The sequence below is a fragment of the Pristis pectinata genome, chromosome 9, assembly GCF_009764475.1.
Source record: "Pristis pectinata isolate sPriPec2 chromosome 9, sPriPec2.1.pri, whole genome shotgun sequence".
Taxonomy (NCBI): Eukaryota; Metazoa; Chordata; class Chondrichthyes; order Rhinopristiformes; family Pristidae; genus Pristis; species Pristis pectinata.
The window spans coordinates 23,540,946-23,568,033 of NC_067413.1; the positions used below are offsets into that span (position 1 = coordinate 23,540,946).

Below are 27,088 nucleotides of genomic sequence, written 5' to 3' on the forward strand. Positions count from 1 at the left end.
TGTACCTGTACATGATAAAGATCAATCCATGGGGTTCCTTACGTCTTTAGACTTACATTGTTTCTTGCTTATAACCACTCAGAAAGTCCTCTGTTCTATTCCTTTTAGTTCCAAAGTGGGTGACTTCACATTTAGCTATGCTGAGTTCCTTTACATATTGCTGTTGGTAGCATATTGTTTAAGTTACTGAAATAGTGGCCAGAGATGATCCAGAAACATAAGTTTAATATGCCATCTTTCCAACCCTATCTACTTATGTTGCCACTTCCAAGGAGCTATGGACTTGCAGCCCAAGATCTTTCTTTTCATCCATGCTCCTAAGGGTCATGCCATTTACTGTATACTTTCCTTTTACATTTGCCCTCCCAAAGTGCAACACCTCACATTTGTCTGGATTAAACTCCATCTGTCATTTCTCTGCCCATATTTCCAACTGATCTATATCCTGCTGTATCCTTTGACAACCATCTTCACTGCCAATTTTTGTGTTGTCTACAAAGTTACTAATCAACCCATCTACATTTTTATCCTAATCATAGAGACCCCAGCACTGATCCCTGTGGAACACCACTGGTCACAGACCTCCAGTCAGAATAACACACCTCCACCACTACCCTCTGTGTTCTATGGCCAAACCAATTTTGAACCCAATCTACCAGGAATTCATGTGCATTCATGTGCCTTCATGGATCCACCTACCACGAGGGACCTTGTCGAATGCTTTCCTAAAGTTCATTTAGACAACATCCACTGCCCCACCCTCATCAATCATCTTTGTCACCTCCTCAAAATATTCAATCAAGTTTGTAAGACATTTCTCGCACAAAGCCATGCTGGCTATCCCTAACAAGCCTATGCTTTTCCAGATGTGAGTTGATCCTATCCCTAAGAATCGTCTCCAATAACTTCCCGATCTGATGTAGGGCTCACTGGACTATAACTTCCTGGTTCATCCTTATTGCTTTTCTTAAAGGAACAACACTGACTATTCTCCAGTCATCTAGGACTTTGTCTGTGGCTAAAGAGGATACAAAGATCTCTGTCACAGCCCTAGCCATCTTCTCTCTTGCCTCTCTCAATAACCTGAGTTAGATCCCATCAGGCCCTGGTAACCTATCCACCTCAATATTCTTCAAGAGACCCAGCAACTCCTTCTTGATATGAACATGTGCTAGAATATCAGCATAGCTCTTGCTGATCCCATGATCCTCCATGTCCTTTTCCTCGGTGAATACCAGTGCAACATACTCATTTAGTACCTTGCCCATTTCCTCTGACTCCAGGCATAAATTCCCTCCTTTGTCCTTGAGAGGTCTTACCCTCTCCCTAGTTACTCTCTTATTTGTAATGTATGTATAAAATTCCTTGGGATTTTCATTAATCCTACTCAATTGTTTTCCAGCTGCCGAAGGTTGTCCTCTGTAGTACCTTCAAAATGTTACAACTATGACCACATAGATCCAATAATCCTTTACACTTTAGGGAAGAAGACAGCAATAGCTCTAAAAAAACTATGTATCCATGTATTTTTTGATGTACCTGCACACAACTGTTTGAAAGAGGTTATAGCTGTTCCTAATAGCATGACCCCATGGAATAGATGCTGTACACAGTTGTGACTTTGACAGAATATTAACCATGGTGACAGAGGGCTGTAGGTCTATTTGAACCATGTGAGATATTTCTCTGATGGAGCCTTTGGAAAGTGAAATCTCTGTAAATTCTGCTGCTTAATCAATTGCAGGAAGAAACGTTGTTTCCTGCGTATTCAGGTGCACAGGAGAGATTGACTGGTGCCATGCACTTCTGTCACAGTCCCCACTTGTTGAAGCAGCACAAAGAGAGGACACATCATAACAGGAAGGATTTTGTCCTTACTGGAAAAGAAGGGTTTTATAAGAGCTCTGTAAATGATGATATAACGACCGAGGAAGTAAACAACAAAAAAGCTAAGAAAAAAAAGTCCTACAAACAATAATTTGATAATTTTTTGCGGCATTAACTTTGAATCGGAATTCATTAATTTCTCCATGTTGAGAATAACGCTTAGATTGACTGCATATTACTGACTGCATATCTCCTGCATCTGCCATGACATACAGAAGCACCACTGGATAGGGGCAAGATCATGGAAATGAATTGCCAATTGCATTGCATTGTAATAATGGTCAGTTGCCACTACCCTTTACACATTTATATGAAGGGCACTGAAAGGCATCGGTTTCAATGGAACTGCACACAAGAGAGGGTCAAAACATCCAATGTTTTAAACTGTTATAATAATATGGAAATAGATATCTGTTGTTAGCTTGAATGCTATCTGGTGGCCAACTGTTACCACCTTATTTATTGCTTCTCCTTTCATTCTTAATGATGTTTGGTCTACGGGCTTACATATCTCAATAAATGTAAAGAAATATGAAGAGATATAACTGTTTAAACCTGACACAAAAAGCTCAGTATCAACAGCAGCTCAGTTGAAGAAGGTAATGCAACTCAAATTCAACATAACAGACAGATTTAAGAGTCAAGCAGTATTTCTGTCACCTTGCAATTATTTCACCTACCTTTATCAGGATTTTTTTCTTCAGCTGATTGGGTGATGGAAGTTCATCTGCATTAATGTCCACAGGTTTGGTCAGCAACATGTCCCCAAAAACCTTCTTGAAATAAGATGCCATATTTCGCTGCTGTACAACACTGCAATGGTCTTCAATGGAGAGGATTATGGGATACCTGCATGACAACCAATGTAGTTTTGATTCAGACTGGATTTATCATTCTCATTTAAGAAACAGAAATGAATTACCAAAACATTTGACTGTTAATAAAGAAACATGTTTGTATCAGCTGGTCTCAAAGATAACACTTGCCTCTAGAGCAGATTTGCAGAAGCTGCAGAAGAGTAGTGTTGTGCCAGTACCCTGGCCATGAGTTATCACTCAACCAAATATAGATTAACTGATCATTCATCCCATTTTCTATGTGTAAATAGATGCAAAGATTGCTGCTGTTTTGTCTGTGTGTCAACATACGAACCCTAACTTTGAGTGAACTGATTGACCAAGTACTTGGATTGTGAAAGATAAAAATGAAAATTATATTGATGAAATGAAACTCCTTTATTTTAGATCGAGCAAATAGAAAATGTCAGTTTGCCACCTGCTGAAAGATCTCAGAGAGCATTTCCACTGCTTTCAATTTTCTCCACTGGCAGAGGTGGTGGTGACGATGGGGAATTGGCGATAAGATGTGTAGGATGGGAATGAGACTTGCATCTGCCCTTTGTTTGTATCCTTGATCCTGGGACATGCAAACATTTTGCACTGAAACCACTGCCATTTAATGCACAGCCAAATTGCCCACCTCATGTCTGATGATGACAACTGTTTTATTAAAAATAGGTTGTCCAAATATGCCAGACCACAGACATTCTAGAAATGAAAAATGCTTCTGAATCTTAAACACTGAGCAATATCTGAAGTGATGACCAAATGCAAGTCAAAGAGGCTGACACTTAAGGTGGTGAGAAAGGAAACTTGTGGGTTTACTTAGAGTATTCCAGTGTATGGGTATACTGATTGGAATGGAAATAAAAAATAATCCAGGGTGATGAAAGGGGTGCAAGGTAGAAAGCAGTGACAGGGTTTTTTAAATTGACAGGAAAACATTTTGGTGATCAAGGAGTTAAGGGTAACAGCAGATAAGTAGAAATGGGTGCAGTTATCACATTTGTGAAAACTAATCCAACATCTGCAAAAAATATTGCCTGTAAATGTATAGAGATCAGGAAAAGAAAAGCTCGAGATTGGAACCTTGAGAACCCAAAGATGGTGGAGGATGGAGGACTGTGTTCAATTCCCTGGAGGTGTCAAAAGGACCGTGAAAGGATTGAACAGAGTTGAAAAGGGAATAATGGGTAAAGTGGACTCAGAGCTGTTTGAAACCTTAAAGAGAAAGGGGAAGTGAGGACAGGACAATTTGGAAAGAACAGAGCAAGCATAGACATTGGGAAATTCAAGATTTTGACACAAATTGTAAAGAAGAATTATTTGGAGATAATGAATATTTGAACTACTGAATAATTTGAATATTTGGTTGCAATCTTATATAGGGTGTCTGCTCAACCTGTTGTAGTAACTTACTCTGAGGTAATGAAGGCATGCTCCTTTATTGTGTAAAGCACATCCAAGAATTTGATTTTGGAGGTAAGTGTGTGCCCATGATAAATAATTGGCAGGTCATCTGGGCCGTCCCAGCAGTCCACTGCAAAGCAGATAATCAATTAGTTACAATATGGATTTAAGTGAACCTTCAATCTTAGTGAGTGAACTTTTCATAATCTCCACAAGAGGGTGCATTTTATCATCTGGTAAAATGCAGACCCTCAGTAAACTGGAGATGTCAGGAAGAAGCAGCGAGTGTTAAAAGGGCACCTAAATATAAATTAACAACTGATGACAGGTTTGAATTATAATAAAAGTAATATAATTGGGAACTTGTTTCCTCATCACTCTTTCTATTACCAGGTCAAAGCTTTCTTTCACTATTCCAAAAATATGCATAATTTCTAGTCATGAGACATGAGTTGACTAGTAAACATACATGTCCAAAACTTTGCCCCCTTTGTTAACTTTCTTCCCTCACTATGGAGAAATAGTGAACCATTTTTAACTTTAAAGATGATGAGCTCACTGAGTGAGATCTTGTTTTCCACATATGGTATGATACCAAAGCTTTCTTTTCATTTCTTCCTACCAACAATGTTTATGCAGCCAATAAGTAAAAGCAAAGATAAAGAAAGAACCAGGTTCCAAGGTCACTTATTGCTGAGTCAGTCAAGAGAGAAAATATATTTTTTTGGATTTGCCATCATCCTAAGGTTAAGTGGTGGAAAATCTGCTAGCATTTCTACTTCTGACCACTATATATCAGCCTAGGCTAGAGATAACTTCTGGGGGATGTAGGTGAGAGCAGATAAGGCTGGAAACAAGCTTATCTAAATGATCCAATCACAAACAAGTTTGGTCCCAGCCTGACTGACTGTCATATGAATTCACTGTTCAAGCCCAAGTTTAGAGGAATCTTATGACAGTTGGAGTCAGCATCAAAGGAGGATGACTCGATGGGCCGAATGGCCTACTCCTGCTCCCTTGTCTTGTGATCTTGTGAAAGTGAAAGAGCTACATTGACAAAAGGAGAGGTTTACGTTCTATACAGCGGCATCCCATCCTCAAACATCGGGCGTAGGCTTCTAATGATGACTCACTGGAAAACTGGTCTCCAGTCAAATACCTGGAAGAGATGAAGAGCAATTCAGCCTTTCTTTCACTGTTATTCTTACAAATGATGGCTCAGGTTATTACAGGCAGGCATGAAAGGAGTGCTAGTGTGCAGCTGCAAGGTGGATCTTGGAAACCCAGGGAATGCAGGACATTAAAGGAATTTACAATTAGACATCTTTATCATTTCCTTAGGCCATGATCCTTCACGCTGCTGGCCAGTTTGACAAGTTGCCTAGGGCTAGGCAGAAAACAGCCATTGCCCATTCAATTATCAGGAAATGTGGGGGGATGAGAATAATGCAGGGTAGATGGGATTGGGGAATGATTGGTGGCTACCAAAGAGATCACAGTGCAGAGGGGGAGTATGGTAGATTTGGGATTGCAATTTCTTTTTTATTTTTACTTTTTACCTCCAAAATATCAAATTTGCCTCACACCCAATGTGAGGTGATTGACAGCTAAATCTCCCTCCAGCAGCATAGACGGATGCCCTAAGGTAATGAAAGGTGCTGTATCAATTCAGCATTTCTTTCTTTCTGTGATTTAATACTCTTAATATTTATGAAGGACTACAACTGTTTATTCCTTTTCCTTCACTATCCGCACCCCCACCAGCGCCCACCATGGTCTAATAAGTTTTATTGGCACGAGTGAAATGAATCCACATCACCAAACAGTTCTCAAATTCCTGCTCGCTCACTGAAGAGATTCATATCTCTGATTCCATGCACTAACACCTGAGCTTTGACCATGAACCCACTGGGACTTCCCATTCCAAAAGAATGGAAATCAGATGGACCAACTTGCACAGGTTCATCTTCCAACAGCTGTCTTCAGAATGGACATGGCAGAAACTTCAAGACTACCTCACATTCCAACTTCCCCACCATCCCCTCCCCTTTCAACCAAATATATATTGAATAGTAAATACAAAGAATTAACTCCAGACCCTCTTGTAGATAATTGTTTTTATGGGGTGCCACTGACTCAGTTTTCCAGAGGGAGGAAAATTCAGTCTGAACTGAGCCTGATTACTGGAAAGTGTTTCATGAGATTATGAGAACATCTTGTTGCGTGACTTCCTCTTCTCTGGTTAAATTGCTTTTCTGCACCCAATTTATAATCTCATAATTGAAGAATGACTGCTTGATTTGGCTCCCAGATGCTGGATGACAAATCTGACATCACATCACAGTACAAGCTCGTTACTTCAAAAGAACAGAAGGGGAACTTCAGGATTCATCAAAGATGTTAGAGTGTTACTTAACGTGTTGTGCGAGGAGGAGATCCAGTAATAAGAGAGAGGGTGGTTCATTTCCTCAGGAGACACGCGTTCAAATCTAGAGTCCAAAATCATGTTCTCTTTAGAGAACAGATATGCCAAGAACTAAAGGACAAAAGAAAAAGATGCATTTTCATATATCATCATTCTATATAGATATGAATAACAATTATACTGTATTACCCATTTTGAAAGCCTATTCCCATTTTTACTTAAGCACAAGAGAAAAGTTAGGTCCATTGTGCAAGGCCACTATGGTTAGAGATAGGAGGAGACAATGGAAATTGGGTAATGCTAAGCTTCTGTATTACAGGAGAGATGGCAGACTGAAGATGTTAGATAACACGAGAGGTTTGAATTCCGGAGAAAGAATAAGTTAGATTTGGAGATGGTGAGAATATGCTTGATTTTGCCATGGGAGACAGGAAAGATTGATGTTCTGGCAGTTTCTATCGAGAGAGAAACAGTTAAATTTTCGGGTCAATGACCTTTCAGGAGAACTTCCAATGACACTACTGATGAAGGGTCATTTGACTGAAATATTACCTCTTGTTTCTCTCTCCACAGTTGCTGGCTGACCTACTGTATACTTCCAGCATTTTCAGTTTTTATTTTATATTTCCAGCATTTGCAGGGTTTTGACGTTTAATGTTGCTGTTCTGTTGGCCAGCACTTATGAATTAGGACTGTAATTCTTTGTTGCGTTCACACAGAGGAGCTCCAGACTTCCTCTTAGAAGGAATATTATTTGAGGAATCGTTGGATTCAACAATACCTCCGTTATCCAACTCTAAACTATGTCATATCGTGATGCACAACATACAGCTCACAAGACAGAATCTGCCCACGAGATGTTACATTACAGTGTGGCCCAAGCTTCTGACAGGGCCATGCTTCTCATTGTGTAATTATTCATTTAACAGATATAGACTAAAACTGCACTATCCACAAAGCACACCCAGCAGCCTACTACCCCCTTAGTTATAATTTGAAACAATACACACATGAGGGGGTTAGGATATGGTGATTTTAGTGTTGAGGTCTGATATTTTATTACATATTAAAGTAACAGGATATACTAAATGCCAAAATATTAATAGCACTTAAGAACAGAACAATAGTCTATTTCCATTTTCCACTGTAAAACAAATTATAAGCAGCCCTCTGTTTAAGGAAAGCAATAGATAAAGGTCGGAAATTTGCATGGTAGTTGGAAGGGAAACTTTGGACCTGGACACCTTGTTTTAAAATTCAGTCTCTAATCATTTCATGCAGTGTCAGACTAATTGATATCAATTTTCCTCAAACATATGTGTGCTGCTGATATTAAAACATCCAATATTGACAGGTTCCCTAATACTTTAGAAGGAAATGGCATGCTTTTGTGAGGCTATGGGAATAAGTTCTACTATTTAGTGATCAAAATCTTTGCAAAGAGTGATTAAAGCAATTGCAATTTGTCAGAATGAAGTGTAGAAGTTGTAATGTCATTAACTGTGAATGTGGAGCAGTTCCTTACTGTAAGTTAAAAATGCTCAATGCCCAAATTAACTTTAAATCACAAATTGTAGTAGCATTTTCAGATCATTCCATTAGAATCTCCTAATTATAGTAGTTGTTTTCGCTAGAGAACTTAAGCCACATTGAGAGTGATTCTCACTATGGCTTTTTTGATATGGAAACCTCCCCACACGCTTGTATTTGCAATACATAATGTGAACAGATGTATTCCCAGCCTTCGAACCAACAGTGTTTATTTGCAGACCTTTATTCTGTAAACACTCAAAACTAAATAAGTTAGAATCAGCAGAAAAAAACCTTATTTAAATATCACCTTGTTTTCTTTTATAACAGGATTGTGTATCTTCGGTATTCCAATATCCACAGATGCATTAATACATCGTTCAGCATCAGTATTTGTTTAATTTGTGGGGGAGATTACTTGAGGTGTTTAACTGGAAATGTCTTGGAGGAGTGTTCAGGGAATTTAGCAGGAGGTTGCGGATATAAGAATCGAAACATGAGGGTATTTGTGTTGTTAATTATTGACTGAATGATATAAATTGGTTACCTCAATTACTTTAAACACTACCTGAATTATATAATGACGCAGCAGCTTCAAACTTTCAGATGGATTTAGTCCACATTAACTCACATGCAAATGATTTAGCGCAATATTTCACTACTTTTTATCTCATCTTGCCAAAAACCTTTTTATAATTCCAATTTATAGCTCTGGCACAATAGAGAAGAAAATCCTTCTGTACTTGTGCAAGCCACAAAATTGGGTTGAATACATTTATGAGTCATTGCAATAAATTTTAGCTCATGTAAGCCAGTTCATGATATTGCTCAAATTGCATGAATGGATAGGGGAATCGTTTAAATTTCTGTGGTGAGTTCTGCACCCCATGTTATGAATGCCATAATTAATGAGACAGCATGTTTTTTTAGTCGGTCCATATGCACAAAGCATAAACATATTCTTGTCCAGATGACATCACATAGAGTACTTCATATTGAAAGCATTTTAAATAAAACATGTTGCACATGAGTGATCCTCAGAGGTGATAGGGAATGTCAGTCTGAAAAAGAGTCATGCACTTTTGGCATAAAACAACATCCAATGTTGTGATTCTTTGATTAACTTTTGTTCATTTAATTCTCACATGAAGAAACATTATGTCAATGAACTTTCTTCAAGTGTTCCAAGCATTGAAAGCTCGACTCTCAAAGTATTAGGGGTATGTTCTCCTTATCCTGCTGTCTCTCAGTAGATGAGAGATGCTTCCCTTGAATTCCCTAATGAGTGAGAAACAAATGGGAACCACTGCCAGTTTTCCCATCTCATTCCCCCAAGAAAACAAAATTTAAATTTTAAATATGTCATTGCTAAAGATGGGCTATTTGGCACCTCTTTGCAAGTGGAGCCAAACTACCACAGCAACTGGCAATTCTCTCAAAAGAAGAACATATGGAGCTTAGCATTCACTGAAAATTGAGATAATAAGGCAAGTCTCTATCTACCTCATCAAGTTGTAAAACAGGGTCTGAAGTCTCCCGTAAGGGGTCTTTAAAATAATTAAAGATGCATTCCCGAACTTTGTTCGTGTCATTTGCCCAACTTTCCTAAGGAAACAAGAACCACACAATTAATGATGTCTGATTCCAGACCTATAAGTACAAGAAGCAAATAAATAAATGTCATCCATGCATAGTACTTGGATGAATTAGGCATCTTCCAATTGTAGAGATTATAATTTGAGATTAAAAACTTTCCCTGCACATGCTGCTAACATTTTGTTATATTCCTTTCTATTACCTTCAATATCAATGTATCAAATTTCTTCCCATTTACCATTGGCAAGTGGAATTCCAAAAGTCCACACCTCTTTTCATTCACTTCTGAGGACCAGCATTTCAACAGCTCAAACTTTTGTTTTCCGGTCACTTCTCTATTTGATTCCCAGTGTGCAAAATTGCCCAAGCAATACCAATGATAAGCCAGCAATTTATAGTTGTCACCTGCCATTAGCTGCTATGACTTGAGCTGTCCAGGCCACAAACCCTGGAATTCCCTCCCTCAACATCTTTTCCTCTCCACCTCAATCTCCTCTTTTAAGGCACTGCTTAAAGCCGAACTCTTTGGCCACCTGTCCAACATCTTCTTTGGCTTAATGTTAACTTTTGCCTACTCTTCTACTGAAGTATGTTATTACCTTAAAAGGACTGTATCAATAAAGTTATTACTATGGTTGTCAAAGTCAGTTGAGTTTATTGTCACGTGCACAAGTACATGTATACACTGGTGGAATGAGAAACTTACTTGCAGCAGCATCACAGGCACATAGCATCAAATACACAACATTCACAAGAAAAGTATAAATTAAACATAAACTACACACAATTTTTACAAAAAAGAACACAATTAGAACAAACAAAAGTCCATTGTAGTGCAAAGTAGTCAACATGGTCATAGTATTGCTCTGCTGAGGTAGTGATTAGGGTTGTGTAGGTTGGTTCAAGAACTGAATGTTTGAAGGGAAGTGGCTGTTCTTGACCCTGATGGTGTGGGACTTCAGGCTTCTGTACCTCCTACCTGATGTTTCAAGAAAGTTGTTACTGTTACTGTGGTAAAATGTGAAATGTATCCCCTCGATTTAAACTATTCCAAAACCCACTCTAGATGCAGCCCTAAAAACTAGGTTTTGGTATCTGTGAACCTTCACAATTAAAATAATTGCCCACAATCAACCATTGTATTGCAGGACCCAATGTGTAGTGCTACATAGAATACTGGGATTTAGTTTATAACTCTCTCCAATGTATCAACGGCTCTCCAAATGATTATGATTCCAAAATGTATAAATCATTCCAAATATAAGCATGGCAGAGATCCATGCCAAGTTGGGTTGCTTGATTCTCTGTCAAGCCTGCTGTACTGGCTAAGTTACTTCAAAGATTTGTGTTTTCTTTTATAGTCTCTTTCACAACTTCAGAACCTTTACAGCCAATGAAATATTCTTGAAGTGCATTCACCAGTATAAAGTAGGAATAATCAATCTTCAGATTGCTTACCTTCTGATCATATTGCAAAAACTTCTGGAAATCAAACAGTGTTACTTGACAGAGCTCAGGCCTCTCCACATTCCTGTGTTCAATAAAATAGCCAAACATGAGCAGAATTTTGCATTATGAACATGACTATTTGACACAAAAACAGAAAAAGCTGGAAAAACTCAGCAGGTCGGGCAGCATCTGTGGAAAGAGCGACAGTTAATGAAGTGAACGATGTAGGAATTCAGGCTCTTTACTGAGGATATCAAATGGCACAATGGGCCATTTGGCAAGCTTGCTCCTATTTTTCATTATGTTTTACATGGGAAACATAGCAAATTTTGCTAATTAAGTCCTCAGAAACAAGAGAATACTGATCAGGTAAGCTGACTTAATAATTTTTTGGTACAGGATAATTTTTGATCAGAAAACCAGGCAGTATTTCTTACTCTCCAAAATGTAACACAAGATCTTTTACGACCACCTGAGAAGTTGGATAGAATCTCACTTTATCTTCTCATCTAAGGTACAGCAGCAATTGGTACTACATGGCAATGTCGGCCTTGATTTTGTGTTCCTCTGTGCTCTATATATCAATGATTAAACAGATACAATTCTTCTAAATCATCTGTGCCAAAAAATGCATTAACAGAAAAAAAAATCATAAACACAATGATGATTGGTCATATCAAATTTCATTCCAGGGTCAAGAAAATGAGAATTAGTTTGTCATATGGCTTTTGTGACATGAATCCACTTTTACATGGAGCAAAAGTAAAAGGTGAAAAATGTAAAAAAAAAAGCACTCAAGATAACTCAATGAAAATGTCCTTACCTTAGAGAAAAAGACAGCTCCAGCTGCTCAATTATCTGTACACACAAAACAAAACAGATATTTAGAAATAAGTTCTAAGCTGTGATGTAATCAAGGTATGATTTATTAACTATTGGACTTCTGGGAGAATTTAATTGATGGGATTGGATGGATTTGTGCAAATAATGGATAACCAGGAGTGATCTAGAAGGATATGCACAAACTCATAAGTCCCAAGCTTTGACAGCAATTCACCAGCATATTCTCACCTTTGTTTTGGAACACAAAGTTGTGGCAATACCTCACCACTTACGCTAGGGAGCTTGCTTAAACAATCAAAGCTAGGGGGGAGTTACGCTAGGGAGCTTGCTTAAACAATCAAAGCTAGGGGGGATCTGTGCAGGAACAGTTAAGAGGAATAGCTACAAGAGACTAAGGTAACTTTTAGTTCATATGTTTTGATTAAATAATAATTTAAAAATTCTTTCAACAGTTCAAAGAATTTTCTGAAAGGTCAGTGACCTAAAATGATAACTCAGCTTCCCTCTCCACAGATGCTGCCTGACTTGCTGAGTATTTCCAGCATTTTCTGTTTTACTTACTCAGCATTTAGTGTTTTGACACCTTTGAGAGGCAGCCAAGCCAGTGAGTATTAAGTCACTTTTCAAAATCTCTCTTGGCATTATTATGGTTGGGGGTCTGTTCTCATCTGTGCCCATCTCCCCACACCTCCTCCACAATACGGCAGATCTACATCCCTGAACCTCTAGCCACGGAGCAGGATCTTGCCACTGAGGTTGCAGTCAATTTTATTCAGGAAATTAGCCACAAGGTCCAGACACCATCAGCGTGATTTACTTCCATTCTCAGTGGGAAGTGGAATGTACCTTCTAACAATCTTTGACTGCTGCTGTGAGGTCAAGCTATTTTAGGAACATAGGGACAGGAATAGACTATTTAGTCCCTTGGATTTCTGCCACCATTCAATAAGCCAATGCCTGGTTTGTGACTTAATTCCATATCTCCACCTATTCCCACTTCTTTGATAACTCTGGTTAACAAAAAACAATCAGTCTTAGTTTTGAAATCACATTGCCCTACCATCATCTGCTATTTGCAGAAATGTCTGTCAGGTTTTATAACTTCATTCCTGAAAGACTTGGCTTTAACACTATGTATTGCCTCCTATTCTGGGGTCACCCACAAACAGAAAAACTTTCTTTTTAGAAATGATGTAATCAAGTCATGGTTTGATTATATGAAGTACCTCTTAGTAATCAATAAGCATTCTGTGCTGCATTGCTTCCAAGACAAATATATCCTTTCTGCAGTGTCCAGAAATACTTGCAGCATGGTAGCTGTGGTCTAACTATGGATTTGTACAGTGGTAACATTACTCCTACATCCTTGTATCCTTGTCCTCTAGATTATATTAATGTTTCTGATTATGTTGTGTAATTGTCCATGGTATTTTAACAATCTATCTGCATTGGAATCCAAGTCTCTTTTGGAATCTATTCTTTTAGTTTTATATCATGTAGGAAGAACCCAGATATATCCTTTTCAGGTCCAAACTGAGTGGCTTTAGCTTCATATAAATCTATTTGTCACAGATCTCCCTATTTAGTTAACATTATTTTTTCTTTAAGGCCCAATTTCATTAACATGGAGCTAGTAGACTGCATTTGTCAAACTGGCATTCTGAAGGAGCTACCAGCTAGAGAGGGGACAATCAGCCGACTTCAACCTGCAACAGGACAGGAGCCTGGGCTTGCAGGAGTGGAAAGTGATCCCTCACATAAGTAGCCCTGCAAAAACAAAAGATGAAATCATTCTGAGCTTCTTCTGGCAATTCCCTACGGACTGCAGGGTAGGTTACTCAATATCAGTAGAAATTGGAGGCCTAGAATTTCAGATCAGTGTCAAAGCAATGCCAACAGCACTTGCTGCTGGTCCCTCTTGTGTGTTCTTATCCTTTCTGGCACTGGGCACTATCAAACACCAGTTTATGATGATCCTTGGCATCCTGCAGTTGGGATATAACCATGTTGGCTAATACAATAAGGAATACTCACACACAACACACAAGGAAGGAAGAAGCAAAACCATATGATTGTCTGAAAATTAAAATATCAAAATAGACCTTCATTTGAAATAGACAGTTTCAGCGGCGCAGTAAGTGGCCTTCTCTATTTTTGTGGCCACCAAATTAAGTAGCCATATTTAAAATTGTAGTTCCCTTCCCATAATATGTTATAGAAATGCTATGTTGGCGCCGGAAGCATGGCAACACTTACGGGCTTTCCCCAGAACACTCTAAACAAAAGATGCATTTCACTGTGTGTTTCAATGTACATGTGACTAATAAAGATACCTATCTATCTGTGTAGTGTATCATAGGTAATAGGAGCAGAATGTAGACTAGGGAAATTGTTCACCCTCTATGTAATATAAAAGAAAGCAAAGATGGTCAATAATACAAGGAATATTGGATCATTTATTATAGGATCATTGTATATAGTGATAGAAAACAATAGACTGAATATGTATTATAATGAAATAGTTGATCATGTAATTACTTTATAAAACAGAAGATCCTGTATGCAGTAGAGTTGATTTCGTGTATATCTTTTATGTTACAGAAGGGGCAACATTTACACATTCATTCACCAGGACATCGATTTTGCAGTTGGTCCAACCTTCCAAGCAAATACTCACGGATTTTTGTGCATCAAACATCAGGTTTCTGTAGAATTGAACAAAGTGCCCATAGTTCATATCCACTCTAGTGTCCAGCTCCTGTCAGGAAGATGAACAAAGCACAGGTATTATGAATCTACAGCCTGTCTCATACTCACCAGCAGAGGCACCATTGTGCTTTAAGATTATTGGAAAGAGCTGCAAATAATTTAGTTCATGCAGCCTGATCTTTGCCTGCAGGCCAAGTACAAAATGCCTCTTCATGGATCCTCTCATTTTATTAAATCTATAGATAAAATCTTAAAAAAATTATTTTACTGAGCCCAGATTTTATGCAGCAAATGCTTTAGGGTATCAATGTAATATTACAATCCATATTATTGATTCCTATGCAATTATGCTGCACATGATATTCCCCAAGTCTCAACTGGACTAGATTCACGATGATCCAGAGAATTTGAGCTCTGTTTGCATGTGTTACAATAACCTTCAGTTTCTTTCAGAACAAGTTCTTCAGCTTGCTGCGACTTTTTAGAAATAAAAAAAAATTATGTTTCACTGTCTCCCTTAATCACTCTCTAAGATACTGGAAATAGTTAGTAATTTGGTTATGAACAAAGATACTTTATTGATGAACTCACCTACTGAGCCAACCAGTATCCTTAGAGTGACTTTATTTCCAACCACCTCAATCCGGAATTCACTGACACCAACCCTAGTTGCAAAACCACCCAAAATCCAGTCACAGCATCCAGGGTAAAGCAGCCCACTTGACTGGTACCCCATCCACCATCCTGAACATTCATTCCCTCCACCATCAGCTCACAGTGTCTGCAGTGTGTACCATCTCCAAAATGAACAGCAGTTACTCTGACCATACATCCAAACCCATGCCACCTTTCATAAACTCTGATGTGGTACCTTCACCAAAGGGCAAGAATTCCCAGCTTCGTATAGAGTTCAGCAGGGCCAACCAGGTGACAAAATGAGAGCACAGTAGGAGTATTGTGTGTAGCTTTGATCTCCTTACCTAAGAAAGGAGTGCAGTGAAGGTTCCTGGGATGGCAGAGCAACTGTTTGAGGAGAGATTAACTTGTCTAGAGGAGAGTTTGTGTTCAGTAGAGTTTAAAAGAATGAAACTTACAAAATTCTGACAGGTCCAGACAGAGTGGATGTGAGAAGGATGTTCACCCTGGCTGCAGGGTTTGGAACAAGGAGTCATGGTCTCAGGGCAAGAGATCCAGGGTTGACATAAGGAGAATACTCGTCACTAAGAAGGTGGCGAACCTATGGAATTCACTACCATAGAAGCAGTAGAGGCCAAGTTGCTGAATAATTTTGAGAAGGACCTTTATAAATTTCTACAAAAGACATCCAGGGATATAGGGAAAGAGTGAGAACAGATAATCAGCAGTGATGATATTAAATGGCAGAGCAGGCTTAAAAGACTGAGTGGTCCGTTCTTACTCTTATTTTTGGTTTCTCTGCAGTAAAATAGACTCTGGAGATAGGAGGGAGTGTGAACTCAGCTCTATTAGAATCAGTGCCTGCTCCTGCAACTTGATTTTCTCAAATTACATCAAACACATCTCAAAACCTGAAGCCATCAGCAGAGTGATACACTGGAATCTAATTCCCTTAACATTGCATTAGGGAGGTATAGAACTTACTTTATATTGCTGATAAGGTTTTAGTGCCTTGTCAGCACCCAGCAGTGGTCATGGTCATTCTATAAACAATGTTTTTTCCTACATAGCCAAATATATAAAATGGATTCCTTGGTTACTAGACCCATATATAGAGCATGTAGAAGTGAGGAAAAATGGTACAGGCATCATGTGTTGCATTTACATTAGTAGCAAGGAAGCTGAAAACAATGGCAATTATCAGAGATTACAATAGCATGTTCAGTAGTGGGAGATTTACATGGTTCTTTCAGTCACAAGGGAACTGCAGTAATGCATAATATCTTGGCAACCATAATCAAATGACAAGCTGACATAATGACAGAATCGTGTAAAGAATAAATGAAAGACCTTTGTTTATGTTAATAGCTTATCATATCCTCAAGACATCCCAAAACATTACATGGGCAAAGAACTACATCTGAAATATGGGAAGTGTTGTTTGTAGGTGGTTACATCAAACAATTTGCACACAATAACTCTCATGAAAATAATTAATGAATGGACACTTGATCTGTGTTTGGTGAGTTTGACAGAATACAATGCTGGTCAAAGAAAACTGCCTCCTGTTCTTTAAATAGTGCTATGGGATCTTTGGCAATACCTTAAGCAAGCAGAATAAAAGTTTTAACATCTCATTGATATCCCCAACATTCAGTTACACACTTTTTGTTATGAAATGTTCAGTAAAATGGAAAGATATCCCTCATTTAACAGGTTGGAGCTTTCATCTTCCACCCTTAATACCTGTCTCTTGATGCATGATAAAGGTTTAAGGCACAAGTTTGTCCAGGTTTTTGAAAACACAGACATGCAGCACACACCTGCTCATAACCAAACTGAAATTGGCATTATTATCGGATAGGTGTGTATTGTCCTCATGCCCTTTACTCATGCCCACCTTAACCCTTTCCCTCGTCTCCAGTCTGCTTTCATTCACTCCTCCCAACTCTGCTCACGCCTACCTCAGGCATCAATTCATTCCAACCCTCTGCCTTTCGTGCATAGGTGTGGGTATATGAAGGAGAGAATTAGAGGGCAATGAGAAAAGAGCAGACAGTGGGTCTATTTGGATAGCTCTTTCAAATACTCTCCCTCTGTGAGAAATTCAATTCTAATGGAGCCACAAAGGTAATGACCTCATTGAAATATGTGGGATTCTGAGGGGGAGAGAAAGGGTAGATGTTGTGGGGATGCCTCATCTGGTGAGAAGGGGTGGTTGTGAACCAGTGGGCATAGGGTCAGAGTAATGAGATGAATCCCTTCTCTCAGAGGATTAGAAATCTTTAAAATTCTTTTTGAATTCCCCGGGAGCTGTGGATACTGAATCATTACATAAAATCAAGATTGAGGCAGGTATCTAAATTAGCCAATACCAATACCAATCTGAGGGGAATCGAGGGTTATGAGAGCCAGCCAAGAGAGTGTTGAGGCTAAAGGTTGGATTGGCCATGATCTTAATGAGCTCTCCAGCAGGCTCAATGGATTGAATGGCCTAATACTTTTTTGTTAAGTGTTCTTATATATAGAAGTGATACAATTTCTCAGTAGAGGCACTTTCCTGTAGTAAGGGAAATGAAGTTTTATGAAACTTGCTTGGGAGCTTGCTTAGAAGTTCAGCATCACTGCACTAAACTTACAAGTCAATGGGTCAGGTCGGCTTGGAATTACTTCATGATGATATTAGAAGTGTTCCATTTCCAATGTTGTGATCCCTTAGCAAAATCTTTCAGGGAAAAAAATAAAGTGTGTTTTCAGGATTATATTAAGAGACTTACTGTTTCTGATCCACAGAAATGTGGAACAAATTCAAGAGCAGTGGTTGAATTATTTTTACTTACCAACAACTTGTCCCTCAGGAACCTCATATTTGGGACTCTGTAGTTGACTTGAGGAAGCATGGCCTTTAGATCCTTCACAGTGATACTGTTAAAAATAAAGCATCATATTGATCATACAGCATAACTGCATCAAATGAGAGTGAATGAAAATCAGAAGTAGAAATGAGTGAAAAGTGGTGGGAAGAATGTGAAAAGAACATAAGAGAGAAATGCACGAAAGGCAGAGGGTTGGAATGAATTGATGCCTGAGGTAGGCGTGAGCAGAATTGGGAGGAGTGAGTGACAGCAGACTGGGGACAAGGGAAAGGGTTATGGTGGGCATGAGTAAAGGGCATGAGGAGGCGATGAGGGAATGGCAGAATTGAGATTAAGTGAAAGGCAGAGGCAGGAATAAGTAAAAGCAGAAAGAGAAAACAAGTGACTGGCTTACGTTGGCAATAAGAGAAAGTTGCAGGGGGGCATTACTGAAAGGCAGAGGTAGAATTGAGTGAGTGCCAAATCAAGCATCTGGCCATTCATATAATTCTAATATGGGCCCATGAACATGCTTGATCATTCAATAAGATCATAGCTCATGTTTTGATACATCATTGCCCAATCTCGGTATCATCCAATTTCCTCGGTGTCTTAAAAGCCTTGAATGTACTGAGGAACTGAGCACCCACAGCCTTCTGGATGGAGAATTCCAAAGATTTGCAACCCACTGTGTAAAGAAATTTCTCCCAATCTCAGTTCTAATGATTGACCCCATATTCTGAGATCATGTCCCCTATTTATAGAATCGGTATCCAGTGTGGAGAATGAAACCTCATCTTAGAACTCAACCGCTATCTTTCTGCTCCTGGTTAAATTGTAAGATGCTGAATGAATGCAGAATTGTTCAATAGTTTGTCGACCAATGTATGTCAATCAACACCTCTTGATGAGTTGTTCAAAAGTGTTTCATTATATTGGGACCATACATAAATTATAAGGGAAAAGAGAAGAGGTGGCATACCACAAATCCTAATGATGTCATCCTGGGAATTGTAAGGGGAAAGGAGCTAATTTGTATCAGTGTATATTGTAATATTGAAATAATTTAATGTCGGTTACTATGCCAGTCTAGCTGATTGGTACTGAAGTCAAAATGTCCTGCCAATCAATAATACAATGAAAAAAAAGGCACAAACAATTCAGAGCCAATAAAGGACGGAGATATTGCCATCTTTCTCCAATAAGTGCCTCTTTATATATGAAAACCACAGTAAAGTCATCAAACCATCATTTACACCCACCATGGCAGCTTTTCAGTTTCTTAGCTAATAGTTTCAGATCCCATAACAATGCTCTTCAAGATGTAAAAAATATAATGAATCTAAGAAAGAAAATATGACAGCATGGCTCACTAAAATCGATGCATAACTCTTCACCTGGATAGTCCCTCAAAATCGAGGATGACTTGATTCCGCTCTAGCTCTGTGTGATCTGAGTGATGTATGAAACCAGTGTGGGAACCAAAGAAGGGACAAGAGATGGGTGACACAACAGGTGCATGGGTAGTTTGTGAGATGGGATGCTCCTTCTGCCATTTACACTGGGATTCCTTGTGCTCAATTCCATCCCAAATGTCCCTTCCCCATTTTGAGTGCTCACAATCCAGGGATTCCCAGAAGTGAGTGAAGATGTTGCATCTTTTCTAGGGGGCTTTGGGAAAATAGTAGCAAGTGCCAGTCACATGAATGATGTGGCCTGGTCAATGAGTGAGTGTAATCAGAGCCTCAGTGATGGGGACAATAGTCTGGGAGAGAACACTGACGCTCGTTCATTTATCTGTCCACTGAAGTTGCAGGATTTTGCAGAGGTAATGCACCTACAATACTGCAGATGTAGTAGCATTGGAGGTGATCACCAGGCTAATTCTAGGGATGAGAGGGTTGTTCTATCAACAGATGCCAGACAGTTTGGGTCTATATTCCTTGGAGTTTAGAAGAATGAGGGGTGACATTCAAACATAAAGGATTCTAAGGGGGCTTGGCAGGGTAAAAATTGGGATGTTTTCACTAGTTGGAGAGTCACAAGCAAGGGGGAATAGCTACAAAATAAGGGGCTGGTCATTTAATACTGAGGTGTGTGGAGATTTCTTCTCTTAAGAGGGTAGCAAATCTCTGGAATTCTCTGCCCCCGAGGGTGATGGAGGCCAGGTCATTATAAACACAAGGTGGATCAGCCATGATCATATCGAAAGGGGATGGGGGCAGGCTTGAGGGATCTACTCCTGGTCCTATTTTCTTGTGTTTATGTTCAAAGTACCTCTTTGGGGTTACTTTTTGTACCTAACTACTACATTTTAGTGATCAGTGTTCACGAATATTTTAAAACTCTCTGGATCCCCACTTTTTCTAGACAATACCATTTTGTTGCTTGAAATGGATGATCTCACAGTAACCCGTCACAATATTTCCTAAGCACTTAATCTATCAATTAATGTCTGAAATATTATGCTTTTGTCTACAACATTTATTGTTATCATTCATTCATGAATACATTGAATAGTTGGGCCCGCTACATAAATACTCAAGGTGGCACCGCTAGTCATATGTAGAATGGCACTTCATCTTCATGTTGTCTCTCCTCAAGAGCAAAGCCATTGTTGCAAGATCCTGGTTTATTACAGTGGGCTACAATATGTTCAAGAAAATTGTTTTATTAAGCAATTAGTATCAAGGAAAAAACAGATTGCCCTATTAAACTAAACTCAACTGTCATAACCCTTCTTCTGGTGGAGATCCTTGGCAACAGCAAATGTCTTTAATAGCCCTTGACACCATTTGTGACCATGGTTCAAAAGAGAAGTTCACTCAATCCAAAGAACAATTCTTAAGCAAAACAGTGTTCTCACATTTCTTCAACTATCAGGGATTCTTGGCAACAGTGAACGTAAGTGTGTCTTCTCTGTTTTAAGGCAATTGACACTGCCTACAATTACAGTCCAAAAGTGAAGTTCTCTTTATCAGTGGAAAATCTTCCACTGGTTACACATAATCAAACAGCTTCCTGTTGCATGACAAATCACTATAGAAACCAACTTTAATTAAGTTGTTTAACACATTAACCATTACCACACCAGTGGTTTTTAACAATGATAGCTGCACATATCCCAAGGTTTTAATAAACTTAGTAGAATGTATAATATCATTGTTCTAAATCAATTACAAAGGTTTTGCTGTCTTCCACATCACAATACTGCCAACAGGCCCAATTCCTCACTCTTTCCCATAGTCCTGCAATATACTTTCAACTACTCGTCCAATTTTCTTTTGAAGGTGGTGACTAAATCTTCCTCCACACTCTGTCAGTTATTGCATTCTAAGTTCTGTACAAAACATTTTTCCTATTGATGCATTTCAATCTTTTTTTCCCAATCACCATTTAACTTCCTCTTTTGTTTTTTGAAGTTTCCCTAAATTGGAACAGTTTCTCTCTTGCTATCCTTTCCGTCCTGTTCCTTATTTTGAAAATGTTACCAAATTTTTTTTCTGAATCTACTCAAGGAGATGACGCTTTGGTTTTAATTTTCCAGCTTCCCAAGATTCACAGAAAGTTTCATCAAACTGGAAAATAGCAAATGTAAGTTCTTTTGTTTAAAAATGGAGGGAAAAAGCAAGCAGGAAACTACAGACCAGTTAGCTTAGCATCTGTCATAAGGAAAATATTAGAATCAATTATTATCAACTTTATTGCAGGGCACTTAGAAATTTTCAAGATAATCAGGCAAAGTGAATATGGTTTTGTGAAAGGGAAATCATGATTATCCGACTCACTGGAATTCTTTGAAAAAGTAACATGTGTTGTGAATAAAGGGGAATATTTGTTGACATGCTATTCCATAAGGCATTTGATAAATGCTCATTTGCTGTGGATAGAAGATTGGCCAGCCAATGGGAAATTGAGAGCAGATATAAATGAATCTTTTCTGATATAGAATGAGCGCTGTGCTACAGGATCGGTACTGCAACCTCAACTTTTCACAATATGTACAAATGACTTGGGTGAAGACACTGAAGGTAGGGTTGCTAACTTTCCTGATGACACAAATATATGTAGAAAAGTAAGTTGTGAAGAGGACATAAGAAGTTTACAAATGCATATAGATATGTTAAATGTGTGGATGAAAATTTGGCCAATGGAATACTATGTGAAAAAATGTAAAATTGTCTACACTTCCCACTGCCTTGGGAAAGCAGCCATCACAATCAAAGACCCCTCCCACCCTGGTGATTCTCCCTTCTCCCCCTTCCATCGGGCAGAAGATACAAACGCATGAAAAGATGCACTATCAGTCTCAAGGACAGCTTCTATCCTACTGTAATAAGATTCTTTAATGGACCTCTTGTCTGTTAAGGTGAACTCTTGATCTCTCAAATCTACCTTGCCATGGCCCTTGCATCTTATTATTTACCTGCACTCCACCTTCTCTGTAACCAAAACACTAGATTCTGCATTCTGTAATTGCTTTTCCCTTTGTACTACGTCAATGTACTTATATTTGGAATGATCTGCATGGATGGCATGTAAAACAAAGTTTTTCACTGTATCTCAGTACAAGTGACAATAATAAACCAATTATCGATTACCAATTGTGGGAGATTTCAGAGCTTTGAGATGCAGATAGGTGTCCTACTGGCAGGATTTGCAAATTGCTAGTTAGCAAGTATAATAAATTAATTAGGAAAGGTAACAGAATATTATCATTTATTGCTATGGAATTGAATACAAAAGTAGGGAGGTTATGCTACAATTATATAGGGTACTGGTAAGGTGAAATCTGGAGTGTATGGTATTAGTCTCCTTATTTAAGGAAGGATGTAAATGTGCAGGAAGCAATTCAGATGAATTTATCAGACTGATACCTGGAATGGGCAGGTTGCCTTATGAGGAAAAGTTGGATAAGCTGGGCATATAAACACTGGGGTTTAGGAGTGAGGTGAATTGATTACATGTGATGACATTCTGTCCCGCTGTTATAAGACTATTGAATGGACCTCTTGTACAATAAGATGGAATCTTGACCTCACAATCTACGTTATCATGGCCTTGCACCTTATTGTCTGCCTGCACTGCACTTTCTCTGTAACTGTAACACTATATTCTGTAATCTGTTATTGCTTTTCCTTTGTACTACTTTGATGTACTGATGTAATGAAATTATCTGTTGGGATAGTATGCAAATCAAAGTTTTTCACCATACCTCAGTACGTGTGACAATAATAAACCAATTAATTAGAAATTGCGTGTAAGATCCTGAGGGGTATTGATAGGGATAAGTAAAGAGAATGATTCCTCTCATGAGGTAACCAAGAACCAGCAATCTGTTTAAAAAATAAAGGGTTGCTCATTTAAGACCATTTTTCCTCAGGGGTTATGAGGGCAGTGGAAGCTGAGTATTTGAACATATTTAAGACAGAGGTAGATAGTTCCTTGAAACACAAGGGCATGAAATGTTATGAGGTGTAGGAGCAATGGTTGCAAGATCTGCCATGATCGCATTATATGGTGCAGCAGGCTGTTAGGACTGGGTTGTCTACCTCTGTGTGCATTTCAGCAGCTTTGAAAGGCAGCTTGGGGCCATGGCTTTGCTGGCAGTCAAAGATGTACGTTGATGCCTCATGGGTTGGAATTATTCCTCCTCCACACCATAAAATGGCATTACATTAGGTAAATCTCACCACTGGCATATAAATTTTCCTAATTTTTGGAGCCTAATGTAGATATTTGCCATTTTTTCTGCATGCTTCCAGAAAGTTCTGGGTCTGGGACCATTTCTATTGCTTGTTTTTTTTCCTCAGAGCGATCTTCACTCTTTGTTATGAACACAGTTGCACAGCAGAGGGCAGCAGCAGCAATTCCGTTTTCCATCTGTGGGTCTTGTGTAATTGGCCAGAACACAGACCCAGTGAGCTGAGCAGCAGTTTGACAGAGTTTCCATAAATCTGACAGATGACAGAAGTCTGACCTTAAAGAAGCAGTGTCTGCGGTATTCATCCCTTAGAAGTAGGATATCCCAGCATACAAACCACCTTCTGGGGCAAAGACTGAGAAAGGAATTCAAATTTGCATCATTTTTTGCAGTAATGATTGCAATGAGACCTCTCATGTTTAAAAGGAATCTAATGTAAGAAATTTCAATCCCCTGCCCTTTTAGCTTGATCTTCTACATGCCTGCATTATGCTGATAACTCCCAGCATATTTCCTGTTTTCTGTAACTCGACAGCTCTAATGCTTGGAATCTAACTTTGATTCAAGTATAAACTGCTTCTTAATCTCATTCTTAAGCAAAACACAGTCCCATGTTTTTCAAAATGATTTGTGACCATTCTAATTCCTTTTACTTTTTACTTCCATTAAAATCAAAGGCTGCTTATTAACTAATCACTCATTTTTCACTCTCACTCAAATTACACGGTTGCCCACTAGTTTTGTTAGAGATTTTACTGCCTGTTTGCCTGCTATATCTGAAAAGGTTAATGCCTTCTCCCATTCCCAATAGTTCTGTAATCCTATACTGAGCTGAGCTCAGAGTAGAGGAAAAAAACTCAGGGATGGGGGATGGAGAAGATGGTCCTGAGGTGACACAGTGGTGCAAAAGTTAGAGCAGCAGTCGCACTGCACCAGGTTTGATCCTAACCTGGGGTGTTATGTGGAATTTGCACATTCACCCTGTGACTGTGTGGGTTTCCTCCCACATCCCAACAATGTGCTGGTAGATTAATTGGCAAATGTAAATTGCCCCTGGTGTGGGTGGGTGGTGGGAGAGTTGGGAGGAGTTCATAGGCAAATGAGAGAGAGTAGGTTATGGGGAAATAATTGTTGGAATGGGACTGATGGGAATGCTCTGAAAGTTGGCACAGGATTGATAGGCCAAAGGGCCTCCTTCTATGTTGTAAGAAAGATGGATATCAGTAATAAGAACTTTTGGAATACTAGTGAAACATGGACTCTGTCTACAAAGACCCCTCCCATCCCAGACATTCTTTCTTTTTCCTCATTCCATCGGGCAGAAGATATAAAAGCTTGAAAACACATACCACCAGGCTCAAGGACTGGTTCTATCCTGCTGTTATAAGACTATTGAACAGACCTCTTGTACATTAAACATGACCTCTTGACCTCACAATCTACCTTGTCATGGCTCTTGCTCCTTATTGTTTATCTGCACTGCACTTTCTCTGTAACTGTAACTGCAACACTATATTCTGCATTTTGTTATTACTTTTCCCTTGTATTACCTCTATGTACTTATGTCTTGTAATGATCTGTATGGATGGCTTGCAAAACTAAGTTTTTCACTCTATCTCATGTGACAATAACAAATCAATAAACACTGTGATAATCTCATGGTTTTTCCTTCCTCTTTCTCTATTTTGTTGTCTCCAACTCACTTTCCTCTTCTCTCTCAAACTATCTTTAACTCTCTGGTGTCAGATGAGCCTCAGGGCTTGCATTGTTATGCAATAATAGTACATAGTTTAGGCAACATTTCAGTGTAATGTTGACTGGGTGCTGTGCTGTTGGGGGTGCTGTCTCTTGTGTGAGATGAAAAACCAAAAGGCTTTGCCTGTCCTCGCAAGTCATTGCAAGTGTTTCCACAGCACTGTCTAAACACGAGTACGGAGCTTTCTCTGTGGTTTCACCTGTATATATCAAACATTTAATAACTAAAAAATAGAATATTTGATGATTTATTCAAATGGTATTTGTGGTACTTGCTTTATGCAAATTGGTTTCCAACACGACCAATGAAGGCAGTGCAGTAGATTTGTTTAAGGACATTTGAAAGCCTTTTGATGGAGTACTTCAGCACAGGCAAAATTAGAAAACAGACATCAGGGCTTTGATAACTCCAGAATGTAAGGGAGTAGGATACAGAGATGCAGAATATAACTCAGGCTAAGGGATAGGAGATAGATTTTCCTAGAACTGGAATAAAATTGAAGCCGGAGGAATAAAAGCTGAATGTCAGTCACGAATTAAAATAAAATCCTCAAGATAATAAGCAGAGAATCATGGTAAATAGTTGCTTTTCTGATTGGATGAGAGTTCACAACAGTGTTCCCCAGGGATCTATGCTGGGATCAATTATTTTATATACTGTATATATGATTTGTATATGGATGTGTGGCATAAAATTTGCAGAGGTATAGATGGACTTGCAGAATAGGCAAATAAGTGACAAATGAAATGTAATACTGATGTGTGAAGTTAAACATTTTGGCAGAAAAAAGGAAGGGAGGTAATAGTGTCTTAATTGTACAGTTCTTAAGTGTGTGCAGGAGATGAGGGACATGATTGTGGGTGTGCATAAATCTTTGAAAGTGGCAGGATATGTTGATAGAATGGTTAGCAAAGCATAAAAGCATCTTGGGCTTCATGAATTGAGGCGAGGAGTTTTAAAGCAGGTTCAGTTGAATCTATATGAAGCACTAGTTTGGCCACCGGCATCCAGTAATGGGCACTACAAGTTAAAGATTTGAAGATCATAGAAGCATACACACAGAAATGAGGCCTTTTGGCCCATCTCATCCATGCCTATCTATACTAATCTTTTTTGCCCGCATTAGGCCGGTATCCCTCTACACCTTTATATCCAAGTACCCGTCCAAATGCCTTTTAAACATTGTAATTGTATCCATCTCCACCACCTCCTCTGGCAGCTTGTTCCAGATATTCACCACCCACTCTGAAAAACTTACCCCTCAGATCCCATTTAAATTTTGCCCTCTCACGTTAAACCTAGGCTCTCTAGTTCTAGACTTCCCTGTCCTGGGAAAAAGATTCTGACTATGTATCCTGTCTATGCCACGCACAAAACCTCCATAAGTCACCCCTCAGCCTCCTACGTTCCAGTGAGAATAAACCCAGCCTATCCAAATCCTTCTTAAGA

The 27,088-nt window shown here is 38.9% G+C and overlaps 1 protein-coding gene across 1 annotated transcript in view; it reads right to left on the reverse strand.

Moving 5' to 3' along the window:
• Positions 1-27,088, reverse strand: part of LOC127574583 (1-phosphatidylinositol 4,5-bisphosphate phosphodiesterase gamma-1-like) — a 190,845-nt gene that overhangs the window by 54,316 nt on the left and 109,441 nt on the right. Inside the window, exons 5-13 of the mRNA XM_052023701.1 lie at positions 18,165-18,249; positions 14,657-14,737; positions 11,960-11,994; positions 11,146-11,218; positions 9,595-9,696; positions 6,554-6,672; positions 5,210-5,295; positions 4,146-4,266; positions 2,568-2,736 (exon numbers count right to left, since the gene is read on the reverse strand). Of these exons, the coding sequence (XP_051879661.1) occupies positions 2,568-2,736; positions 4,146-4,266; positions 5,210-5,295; positions 6,554-6,672; positions 9,595-9,696; positions 11,146-11,218; positions 11,960-11,994; positions 14,657-14,737; positions 18,165-18,249 (871 nt within the window). The remainder of the gene's footprint in view (positions 1-2,567; positions 2,737-4,145; positions 4,267-5,209; positions 5,296-6,553; positions 6,673-9,594; positions 9,697-11,145; positions 11,219-11,959; positions 11,995-14,656; positions 14,738-18,164; positions 18,250-27,088) is intronic.